The sequence below is a fragment of the Centruroides sculpturatus genome, unplaced genomic scaffold, assembly GCF_000671375.1.
Source record: "Centruroides sculpturatus isolate CEXI.00-Female unplaced genomic scaffold, Cexi_2.0 scaffold1054, whole genome shotgun sequence".
Classification (NCBI taxonomy): domain Eukaryota; kingdom Metazoa; phylum Arthropoda; class Arachnida; order Scorpiones; family Buthidae; genus Centruroides; species Centruroides sculpturatus.
The window spans coordinates 225,481-237,736 of NW_019385323.1; the positions used below are offsets into that span (position 1 = coordinate 225,481).

The 12,256-nt window shown below is 33.1% G+C and overlaps 2 protein-coding genes across 3 annotated transcripts; one reads left to right on the forward strand and one right to left on the reverse strand.

The window, feature by feature from the left end:
- The first annotated feature begins 3,737 nt into the window (after nt 1-3,737).
- On the forward strand, nt 3,738-9,966 carry LOC111637645 (WD repeat-containing protein 86-like). Of its 2 annotated transcripts, XM_023383185.1 has the most exons (8): nt 3,738-3,874; nt 4,206-4,537; nt 7,258-7,761; nt 7,831-7,998; nt 8,080-8,241; nt 8,308-8,443; nt 8,512-8,615; nt 8,678-9,966. In XM_023383185.1, the coding sequence occupies exons 3-8, from the start codon at nt 7,282-7,284 to the stop codon at nt 8,870-8,872; spliced, it is 1,245 nt and encodes a 414-aa protein (XP_023238953.1). In that variant the 5' UTR covers nt 3,738-3,874; nt 4,206-4,537; nt 7,258-7,281; the 3' UTR covers nt 8,873-9,966. The 2 variants fall into 2 exon arrangements, with proteins under 2 accessions (XP_023238953.1, XP_023238954.1); XM_023383186.1 differs by lacking the exon at nt 4,206-4,537.
- Nucleotides 9,967-10,212: 246 nt separating this feature from the next.
- LOC111637649 (indolethylamine N-methyltransferase-like) lies at nt 10,213-11,927 on the reverse strand. Its single transcript, XM_023383192.1, has 3 exons — nt 11,785-11,927; nt 10,825-11,032; nt 10,213-10,760 (listed from the first exon to the last, which is right to left on the reverse strand). Exons 1-3 carry the CDS (start codon nt 11,882-11,884, stop codon nt 10,346-10,348), a joined length of 723 nt encoding a protein of 240 aa, XP_023238960.1. The 5' UTR covers nt 11,885-11,927; the 3' UTR covers nt 10,213-10,345.
- Nucleotides 11,928-12,256: the final 329 nt, after the last annotated feature.

The following is a 12,256-nucleotide window of genomic DNA, read 5'->3' on the forward strand; positions in this document are numbered from 1 at the left end:
ACAGGATATCAAGAAAACAGAATACTGTCCTATTCCTTTAAGGTTGGACATAGAAAAGGAAATTAATGATGAAACTTTCATTCGAAATTGAAAATAAGTAAAGCCCGTACTTCTTGCCTCGTATTGGATCATTAGTTAAGTTTCTTGTCATTTTGCCAACCTTTATTACTCGCTCGTCGTTTATTTGCCTTTAAAAATTCCAATTAAAAATCTTAAATTAATTATTTACTTATTAATAATTAAAGAACTTAATGTAAATTTAGTTTTTGTACGTAAAGTAGTAGTTTACTCACAAATGCCATTTGTTTTTACTGTATTTGGCCAAAGAAAACAATTTTTCTGGTTCCAGATTGCCCAATAATTATCGATTTTACCTACAAAGGTAACTTTTATGTATACAGAAAAGAACAGTGGCATTTCAATAGATACGGAAGAACAATACGTCGTGGCTTTCTTAGTTGTAACTCGACAAGCAAACACGCTAAAGCAAAGTTGTTTAGCAATTTATTTCAATGAAGTGGTGAAAACGATGACTTCAAAGTGTTGACACTATAAATTAAATGGGGTAATTTATCGTAGTTACTTTCACCCGAAGAAACAGATAAAACAAACGAGCCTGACCAGCAATTATTTCCATTCTGTTGCTTTTCTTTAATTAAATTAATCAGATTTTCAAACGATATTCATCCTAAATATATTTTTAATAATTCTCTGTAAACGGCGAGCTACAGATGTTTTCCGGTAATCAATTTTATGTATTAACTAGCCATAGTAAATCATAAATTAAGGATTTCGGGTACTTAAAACAGAATTTACCATCAATTGTATCTATTAAAATCCAGTTTTATCGTACGTAACATCTGTTTTATGCTCTTCCGTGATAGCATAATAACATTTATGTAAAAGTACAGTACAGCTTGAGTATTCTTGTACGTAGACGTATTCTATCGTATCCTTCAACCTTCGTGTGCCAAAAAACTTGCACGAATATGCAAGAAGTGAACGGGAACGTTGACGAAAAGTCGTGAGAAACACACGAGAGCCTTAAATCCAGGTTCGAGAAGCGAACAAGAACATTTAGCAAGTGTGAAAGGTATACAAGAATACTCGCATGAAAATACAGAACAGGGTATTCTGTATAAATGTCCGACCATCACTCTTATAGAAAGATACCGTACACACTTACGTGAAAGTATAAAAATGCAAAAAATCTCTGTAACAGATACAGAAATGACAAAAATGATCCCGAAGAAAGTGAGGGATGAATTGTATACGAAAGCGTAAAAGCGAAAATATACAGAAACAATCTAACACGAAAACTTCGCAATACTCTCGTATTACGATACAAATATATTTTAACGCGAATGTACAAGAAACGAATCTCGTAAGAGAAAACTTAATTATATTTAAATTAATTAACTTATTTAAGAAAGTTAAATACGTAATTAAGCAGATATTTTGGCCGAATTGTCTGTTCTACGTTAAAGAAAATAAGGAATAATTTCATAATAACTCTCATTCAACGTCTAGTAATAATATTAACAAATATAATAATCTAATAAACATCAAACTACGTCACAAACTGTCATCAAATAGGCGCCTGATAAGTCCACCAATTTTCACTTCCACCGTTATCTTGTATCCCCCTTTTTTTAAAGGCACTAAATCATTTTTATTGTCAATATACGCTGGGAAAACACCAAAAGAAAGTTTTAAGACAACAAAATACTTTTTAAGTCTCTCCTTATTATAAGAAAAACAAACAAAACAAATAAAATCTAATTATATCCGGTTTTTACTTTGTTTATAAAAAGAAGTGTGCAAAATAAAATGTTTCTTCAGTCGGGTGTTTGTGTTTGCCTGTCACGTGGACAGAGAATACTAAACACTGGCACTTGTCTAGAATGAATATACTTGTGTGGCAGCATCGCCCGTGCAGTACTTCTGGTTTTTCCGAGTCATGCACCCGAAGTTTATCACAATTCGACCCATTTTGCTCATTGTTAAAGAAATTGTGCGTTTTGCTTACCGTTTTCGGTAAAATTTTATGCATTTTTTAAAAAGATTTACCAGACCGAGAGCCAATTGTTTAAGAATTAAAGCGTCAAATTACCTTCCTGGTAATCTCAATCATCGTTACATCTAACTATACCGATATTTCACTTTGACATCTTAACGACATTAGTGCCGTTCGGCAGAGAATGATTCTTTACAAGAATTTCATAACATTCCATAAATTTTCGTCCATTTTACATCAATAATCGCCAGTGTTTTCGCGTAAACATTCTATAAAACGAAAAATTACGCTGCCAAAATTACAGAACAGATATAAAAATGGCGCGTGGCTGGAATGCTTTGCCTATAATTTGCATTATAGAAGAACGGTCGCACCTCAGTTAACGTACGTACACGCTTATATTCAATTTGGAAACATTTATTCAAATTTCTATCGCCTAAACAAAGAAGAGGATTGTCTGGGATGGGACCGCGAGCTACTGGTTAGGATAAATAATTTCAAGACATAAACAATTTTACGCTTTCGAAAGCAAATCTTGAAGATGTTTGCACGCGAAAAGGTAAGAATACGTAAGAATCTATGGAAATTTAACAAAATTTTACAACATATTTATTATACAAAAGAAAAACTACATATAATTTTTTCTTCCAGTTACCAACCTCATTATTGAGAAAATTAAATGTGAAGTTTAAGAATAGAAAAGTAAACGTTAATCTCGTCGAATATAACATTATCTCGTTAAAATTTATAATAACTTGTACCGCAAAATACAAGTTAAATTGGTGTTTCTCGGCGATTGATGAACATTTTACGAATAAACTTTTATGTCAGAATAATTTGTAAAGAAAGAAAAACCCTATAAAACTATTTAATAATTGTACACTCAAATAAACAAATAAAGCGGTAAAGTTTAAATATTTAATACTTCATTAACGTTGTAAGTTATAGGCGCGAGTAATTAAAAGAAGAAACGAGTTTAATGATAGTTAAGCGTGTTCAAACGGGCACAAGCCCTTAAAAATAGTCCAAAGCGACGAAACATTGTGGTAGATGAATATTATTATGGCAGAACGTCAAAGGAAATTTACGATATTGACCACAATTGGTGAGAAGTGTGGAAAGTGTGTCAATTCACGCTATTTCCCTTCTCTGTTATCCTACACTTTGGAGCAGAAACTCTTATCACCGACTTAATTCTCGCTGCATGCTTCGAAACGGATATTTGAAACACAAAATTCATTTCTAAATCAATCTTAATTTTTTATAAATAATAAATTTTTGTATATTTATTCTCACTTTGTCACGTTTCCAGTGTTTTGCCATATTCCGATAATTTACCATTTACCTGTGTGGTAATTGATTATACGGCGCTTTCATAATTTCTGGTGTTAAATATAATGGTATACAACACATAAGACGAATTAGCTCTTTTTGTAGAACATAGAAACGTAACGTCGGCTGCTCTCTCGTGTTGATAACGAAGAAAACATACCTCTTTCCCTACTGAATTACTAAATCTTTACCTACCTCAAGCTAAGTTTTATACACGAAACGATTTTATAACTATATTCTCGCTACGAAACACAAGATCTTGTGTGATATACGCTGCTATGTTTAACGAAACAAAGATCTTATATATTGCCCACAAGAAATAAATACTCAAATCATTGTGACGTAACCAAACACGCGATACGTCTTCTAACAATCAGAATTAGCCAACACAATTAAATCTAAAAGAAATTACGAATTATGAGTCTAAAGAATTAAGTTTAAGCATAAAAGGATGAAAGTTGGAAACTGATTCTGTGGATTTCTAGGTAGATAAGGAAAGAATTTGGTGAAATAAAAACGTTAAAAGTAAGTTGAATTCGCTACAAGAAAAGAAAAATAAATAGTATCAGTTTCGTATAACATTACATTAGTTTTTAAATTAAAATAAAGACGTTAATTTCACAAAAATGGATGGGAAAGGCTACGTCTCGTTATAACAGACGGTACACGACTCGTTGCGCCATCTATTAACAGAAAACGAAACTACGTAATTAATAACCGTATTCATTTTATACAGATTTAACCACCCGAATTAATCGTAACGAATAAAAAACTAACGCATTTCAACGCTTATAAATATATAAAATTTAAGAAATTATTTTTACATTATAAAACAAAAAGTCTAAATATTTGAAAGTAATTTCTAAAGGGTGAAAAATAAGTGCCACAAAAAAGAAAGCAACAGAAAAATCGTAAGGGTCTCGTTGAATATTCGTCTAACGTAGGCGAGTCAACCGCCATCGCGTCAAAAACAGTGAAAAAAATGGGAGAATCGAATGCCAACACACCGGTTTGTGTTATGATCATCTGTTTCCATGGTAACTTTACTTCTTCACCCGTCCAGAGGCTGTCACCCCTATTTTGTAGTCAAGGCTGAGTTTATGCACCAAGCAACGAAACATATTCATTGTTTGTATCTGTGACTAATGCACACCGATCTGGCTCGAGACGACTCCAACTATTTTCCGAGTAAGTCAATTGTTTTCTTTCCCCTTCTCCTCGCTCCTTCGTCCTTATCGCGTAATATTTAAATATTTTAAAACACGTAGGCGTTATTTACCCCACTCGTTATAGGCAATCGCTTCACGTGTTACGTCTATAGTAAATGCGTACCGGTGTTCAAAAAACACTCATTTTAAATACGTGTATTGTTTTATGTGTTTTAAAACTAATGTTTAACGTGTCTTGAACGATCGTATCGTGATTTTTTTAGGTATTGTCGATTTATTTAAGTTAAATTGTGGTGTAGCACTTACCGGTGTGTTTTTTATGTTTTTGTGTTTTCACTGTTTTTTTTTCATTTTTAAATTATTTATTTAAGAAATTTTCATTACTTTTTTCATTTCTTTTGAAAATTCTTATCTGTGTTTTCGAATTGGATTAGGAAAATAATATTTTCTAAATGGATTTCTTTATGTAACTATCAAAGAAGTGACTGATAATCGATGCACTGACGTGTTTCTCGTGTAGTAAAATACTTTTCTTTTTTTCTAAACACGTAAAATTAACATACTTTAACGTATTTAATATTTTCGTTTTTAATGAAACGTCGATTTAAGATTTCTTAAAAATTATAACAATTGAATATCTTGAATACATTTTATTTGTTTTTTATATAAATACTGTATTTTATCAAGGATTTTCACCAATAATAACAAAAAATCTTAAAGAATTAATTAGATATACTTTCTGAAATGTGATTTATATGCGGATAGAGAGGGAAAAGCATCCATAAGAGCCGTAAATTTCATGAAATTTTACAAAAACTAAGGTAAAAATTTTATTAAATTAATCCTACTGCGTGTCTGCTACATATTTAGACTTTACTTCCAAATCTGTACTAGCATTTTTGACGGTAATTGAAACAACATAGCTACTAGAATTCATTCAAAATGGCTGCCATTTTGGTTTTCATATTGTCGTAATTGTGTTAAATATTCCGAGAAAATTTACATTATATTATTCGCAAAACTACATTTATTTAGGCCTCAAAGTACTTAATTTTATATATCAAAAGCTTAAAAATATGCGAAATGTATCAGAGTTTAGTTTATAAAATGGCGGAATGAACTTTTCGGGGAATATAATTTAATATAAAGATAGATATTATACACGAACTAAAAGAAGTATAAACTGCCGACTCCTGCCAACATATTATTAATGCCTGTCGATCCGTCATACTTTATTTGATACGAAGACGTGATCAAATCAAATATTGAAATTATCCTTTTTACGAGGGAAACGTGTGAAATATTTTTTATTAAACTGGAGAAAAATTAAAATTTTACAAAAATAAATGTTAAAAATTGAAGTTTTTTTCGCATTCTCCTGTTTTAAAATAGTGAAAACGATGATCAAAAGTAGAGTTACCATTTACAATAGTTACTGAAATGTAAATACGTATTTTCAAGACAAAGAATTGAAAATATGTTAATTTTAGTGAAAAATTTCAATTGTACGAACGTGTTCTACTTACAATAGTGGATATCATAATATAAAGTGTGTATATCTCCAAATCCATGTATACAATTGGCACTTTACTGTCTAGTGTAAAATAAGGAACAAAATAATTGATGATGTAATAAAACCGATATCTAAAAGGACACATACAGTTAAGCTCTACTTACTTTCCAATGACCAAAAAGAATTTAGCAATTGTCACAAATGGACGTTCGGATTGTCCAGCGTACAACGATTTTACATAAGTAAAAATGCATACGTTTGTATGAATGTTAGTTCGCATTTTATACAAGAAAATTGAAGGGTGCTCGTGTACTATATAAACAGAGGAAGCTAGAAATTGGTGATTAATAAATGATAAGAAAGTGCGCGTTATTTCGATAATTCGTTTCACGCGAGTTACTTTGGGCTACGTTTACAACTACAGCGAAGCATCGACAGTAAAGCGCTGTTACAATACTTTGAAAATTCGATTTAACAATGACTAATCTCTCGTATTAAACAGAAGAGTTTAAAAAAGAATCTCGGCTTAACAGAAGCGAATCGATAGAATGGACACGGCTGGTTGAGATTCATTCAATTATTGAACAGACCTCGCCCATTTAACAGTTTTACTAGGAAATTGACCCACTTCCTTATAACATAACTATTAAACGAAAAGTAAATGGAACCGGGGTAATAATGATCCACCGGGATTCACGTGACACGAAATTTAACCAATTGTACCAGAAAGTTCAACGGATTTCACGTCGAAAGACTTCAAACGCCGTGGTAAACATTAGGTAAAATTCAGTGCCCAAGATATACAAGATTCGGTGTTTAAAATTAGTAATATTACGTTGTATTAGTGTTATTAAGTGGATTAAACACTTTAAACAGTAGAAATTGTGTTAAAGTTATAAAATACTTCGTTGGGTATAGGCACATTCCAGTTCGTTCATATCCAGTGGAGAGATTGGAGACTTTAAACAAAAGTTTAATATTATTTAATTAAGTCCGTCGCGACAAATCGCATATTCTCCTGCACTGTCACGAAAGGAAAACACAGAAAATTCTAGTTTATATTAAGCTAACAATCTTGTAAAGAAACCTGTTAAAAATTGACCTTGTTTATGTTTAAACAGTTTCGTGGTGCGTGACACCAGCTCGTCTCGTGTTCTTTCGTCACGAATTAGGTTTCTTTCTCGATATTTACGTACATTTTTTAAACGTTACAATACTATTTACAGAATTATTGTCATAAAAAACGCAACATGGGTTGCAGTCCTACGAAAGAAAGCAATCCTCACAAACCGAAACCTATTATAGGCAAAAATTACCTATTGCAGAAGATAACGGAACATCAAGGGGGCATCAATTGTATGGCACTAAGCGAAGATGGATCGCTTCTTGTGACAGGAAGTGACGACAAAACTGCTCGCATGTGGAGCACACAATCGAATCCCATCGAATGCATAGGCGTGATGGAAGGTCACACGGGATACATCACTTGCTGCGTTATACACGAACAATTCGTAGTAACGGGGTCTGCCGATCACACGATAAGGAAGTGGATGATAACTACTGGCGATTGCGTTTACGTCTACGAGGGTCACACGTCCAGAATAAGTCGAGTTGTATGCGCCGGAGATTATATATTCTCTACGTCTAGCGATACTACCGCAAGGATATGGATTTTTGATGTTAACGATGTTGGAGACATTCAGGGGGAGGCGTGTATAAGGACGTTAGAGGTAAGCGGACACAACCTATCACTCGAAAATCATTACCAAATGATTAATAATGTGTAAACCCATTTTTAGAAACACACCAAAGCTACTTATCCTATTATATTCCTGTCCGGAGATAAAGAATCGGAAGAGGAAGAAGACAACTACGAGTACAAAAGTTCTGACGAAGACATTATAATTACGGGTAGCGCTGATGGAACCGCGAGATCCTGGTCTTTTGATACAGGCAGATGTATAAATGTTAGTAGTATTTGATTACTTACGCTTTGATATCGGTTTTATTACATCATTTATGAACAATTTAAAAAATTTGCATTACAGACCTTCTACCATAATGCTCCAGTCAATACCATGGAAGCGGATCCTACCGGGGACATGCTTTTCACTGCCGGAGGCGATTCGATTATCAGATGTTGGAACATTATAACAGGGGAGTGCATTAGACAAATGAGAGGTCACGGAGGCCCTATATACACATTAATGGTAAGTTGGAAGTCGATTAGAAATAAGAAATGTTTCTCGTACAAGAAATGAATAAAATTGTTTTAGATCCACAAGAGGATGTTGTATTCCGGCAGCTCCGATAAAACGGCTCGAGCGTGGGCTATGGAGTTTGGAGAATGTACTAGAGTATTTTCGGGGCATAATCACACAGTTTCTTGCCTACGGTATTTCGACGGAATTTGTAAGTATTCACGTAACTTACATTCATGATTGAACAGATTTTTTATAGTTTTGTAACGTATGCCGCAGTGTACACGGCTTCTGGAGATACTCTTGGAAGAATGTTCGAAGCTAAATCGGGTACCATGAAGAGGTTGTTCTCCGGCCACACCAATGCTATTATATGCATGGAGGTATATCACTTTCTAAATAGTAAATAATAATTAAGAATTTTGTAGTCATACCTTTTTTTCAGGTGGTTCCGGGTAAATTATTTACCGGTTCTTACGACGGTACCATAATGGTATGGGATACGACGGGGGTACGTGACGAAACTGTCTTTGGGGCTGACATTTTCGATAGAAATCAAACAAGTGAACCGCAACTGGAAGATGACAGCGAAGAGTTGCAAAATGCCGTTAAGTTTCTAGATCCGTACATACATGATTAATACTTCGAAATGAAATATATATTATAAATCTATTTTCGGGAACAACTTTCATACGTGTATTAAGAAAGCAATAAGAATCTTAAAGCTAGTTTTTAAGGAAACTAAAAACAAATTTTAATCGTAATAAAATCATTTTGAGGAAAAAACCAGTTAATTATTATACTCTAACTTCATTAAAAGGAAGTTGGAAGTATTGTATAGAATGAATCGTGTGTATGTTCAACATGCTGAGTAATGTGCACGAGATAACAAAGTAAATATGGACACGGGTGGTCTTCTGCAATACTTTTAAAAGGTCGAACTGTGTTTCTTAATGATGATTACTTGAAACTATGTGTTTATTAACGAGGATCTCTCCTCTCGGCGATAAATTTCTCAAGGCATCAAACAACTCGAGAAGAAAAAGGAACACTGCGTCGGACAGTCGGGCAGTTTTTCTATCACGTGATATAAAAATGGATGATCAAAACAGTTGTTCAGACGATGTATCGTGATTAGTTTTCGTTGTGAATAATTGATACGAGTTTGTTTCTAAACTTACTTATCTAAAATGAAAACAGTTCTACAATTTTTTTAACTTTATTAACTAAAATGAAATATTAATGATATTTTTAATTGTATTTATGGTATCACTTTCCGATAATGGAGTTTTAAAAAATAATTACTTGAAGTACTAACAAATATGACTAATTATGAAAAGAAACTGCTTGTTTACAATAATTAAAGATGCAATTATTAAAAACGTGCACATATTGCAGAGAACCACCTATTATCTCCTGCACAACTCCATGCAAACGAATGAGTGATGCACCTTAAAATAGACAACGCATTGTATAAGTGGGCAGTGTCATAAATTCCACGTTTTGAAACGTTAAAAGTTGCAACTCGATCATCGTACGAAACATCAAAAATTAAATAACTAATTTTTTAGACAATTCTTAAGAGATTTTTCTAAAAGAGTAATCCGAAACTCGTCGTTAATGAAGTGAAGTGGCATTCCACAAGTGCCTAAACAGTCCGTGTTAGCATACTGTGTGGTGAGCACTTCTATCGCAAATTCAATTAACCACAAGATTGATGTGTAGCGCAATAAATAGCACATAAACAGAGTGAATGAAAAACATGCATCTAATTGGTTTTTTAAAATAAAAACTTATCTGATAATTACGTTCATTTCTTTACTGTAAACTTGATCATTTAGCCGATGTTATTATTTACCATAAAATTTAATCATTTTCAAAGAAATAAAGGTATCGATATACAGGGTGGCCCAAAACTCAGTTAACCGCTGTAAAGTCTAATGTTTTATTACTTAAAACCTTGGCAAAAATATACAAAAATAAGTTTCCTATGAGACATTAGGAAGGATATAAAAAACATTAATTAGTTCAGAAATATATTCGGATTCACTTATTTGCCATTTTGACACATTGGCACTTTATCGAGCTTTAAGGCTCAGTAAGAGCGTGTACGTTACGATCGTAGTTTAATCAAGGTATATAAACACTGATGTTCGGGCAGAGTGGTATTTTCGTGACTGTACCACTTCTGTACCCGAAAACCGCCATCTTTAATTATTTGCCGGATGGATTCTTTCTTGCAAGGATAATGATCGATCCATTGGTGCAGTTGATATTTATCTACACCAAAAACGGTTATGACGATTACGACACCGTCATCGTTAAGATATGCGGAAAGTTTCCGCAAAAATTTCTTATGTTCCTCGTCGCTGAATGCAAAATTAGTGATACAATAGAAGCAAGTGATAACGTCGAATTTTCCGATTCCTTTGGGAAGTATCTGGTCACTCAGTCCATCACAACCGATGACCGTTTTAACGCTCTGGCGAATTCTTCTTTCGATCCGCTTCACTCCTTCTTTAATTTCTCTAATCAAAATACATTTTAATGAAGCATATTCTAAAATACTCGTTATTAATTAAATATACTCACTCGAAACCTTCCAAAATGGCGGTTCTGGCGAGAAACGGAGTCAAATCGAAAGTATTGGGGTCCTCGTTTAACCATTTCTGTATTTCTTTCCTGTTGGTTTCCGAATAATCGGCAAGAACAATGTCATTGTATCGAAGACTAGCAGATGCCATTCTGTAAATGAATGGACCACAACCAAAATCTAATAATCTCTTTCCGGGTAAATTTCCTGAAAAGAAAAAGTAGCAAAAAATTAATTAAAATGTTAAAAAGCCTGTTTTTTTCACGTTTGCGATTAAAATGCTCATAGATGATGAAGAAGAATATAGATTTTTATATTTTATAGTGTTATGCAGAAAACGGAAAAATTTCGATTCATTTTCAGGTGAGAAAAATCATTTCAAATTACTCACTTTGCTTAAATTTACGGTATAAATTTCAGATTTCATTCGTGAAACTATACGCTGTGTACAGGGTGTCTCGCAAGTCTGGCATTTCAGGAAATTCGCGTATTTTGCTCAATATGTCCGCAATCTTTCTCGACAAACAAATTCGAGTGATTGCCAGTCGGTAAGCAAAGGGTAATGATGTCACATCTCTCCATCCTGCACCATAATTAATATTCAATGGTCTATATTTCCAGATGAAAATCTGGAGACAAATAGAATTAAATGCATTCGTTCTTTCTCGCTCGCAGATATTACTGATGTATGAAAATAGGAATTTTTTTCTATCGTGTCAGACTTACGAGACATCTTGTAGATAATTCTATTTGCCGCAAAACAAAATAAAAAGCCCAATTTGCAATTAATGAAAAGTAAAGGAACGAAACCCCGAACATATATTATTAGGAAAGTGCGGATTCGGATCCGGATTCCTCGATGATATCGGCACCTTAACGTAATAATGACGTATTGTAAAATCGTCGTAATATAACAATATCTTGTGCTTTTAATGTCTCGTTTAATTAACTTTAAATACCTGAATGAAAAATTTGATGAAGTAGTTCGGCCAAAGTATCTTCTATCTTCGTCCATCTTTCTGTCGTGGCTTTATAGTAAGAGGGAGGAAATTCTGACATCCTGTAAATGTCAGAAACTTCATGGTTTTGATTCTTTTCTTTTTCCATCTTTACGATAATTTGAAATAGTAAAAAATAACAATTAATTTGCGTATCTTAAATCAACCAAAGTCAGTATTACGCGGAACAAATATGGAAATAAACGTTTCTAGAACGATAGGTAATCGTTAGCTAATGCTCTTGATCAATATATTAACACAAAAAGTGAATTAAATATGTCATAATTACATCATAAATTCTTTAAATTTGTTAAATTATATTAAATATGCCGCAAAATAAAATTAATTTGTATAAAACTATACAGAATTTTACCTGTGTAGATACAATATTTGAGTTCGATACGAGTTATATGGGTCTACTGTATTCGGCAGC

Excerpts from the sequence above, each read along its gene's own strand:
- LOC111637649 (XM_023383192.1), bottom strand. The coding sequence starts at position 11,884 with ATGTCAGAATTTCCTCCCTCTTACTATAAAGCCACGACAGAAAGATGG. Across the intron at positions 11,033-11,784 it reads TCATCAAATTTTTCATTCAG|GAAATTTACCCGGAAAGAGA; the intron begins GTATTTAAAGTT and ends TTTTCTTTTCAG. Across the intron at positions 10,761-10,824 it reads GCCATTTTGGAAGGTTTCGA|AGAAATTAAAGAAGGAGTGA; the intron begins GTGAGTATATTT and ends TATTTTGATTAG.
- LOC111637645 (XM_023383185.1), top strand. The coding sequence starts at position 7,282 with ATGGGTTGCAGTCCTACGAAAGAAAGCAATCCTCACAAACCGAAACCT. Across the intron at positions 7,762-7,830 it reads CGTGTATAAGGACGTTAGAG|AAACACACCAAAGCTACTTA; the intron begins GTAAGCGGACAC and ends ACCCATTTTTAG. Across the intron at positions 8,444-8,511 it reads ACGGTATTTCGACGGAATTT|TGTACACGGCTTCTGGAGAT; the intron begins GTAAGTATTCAC and ends CGTATGCCGCAG.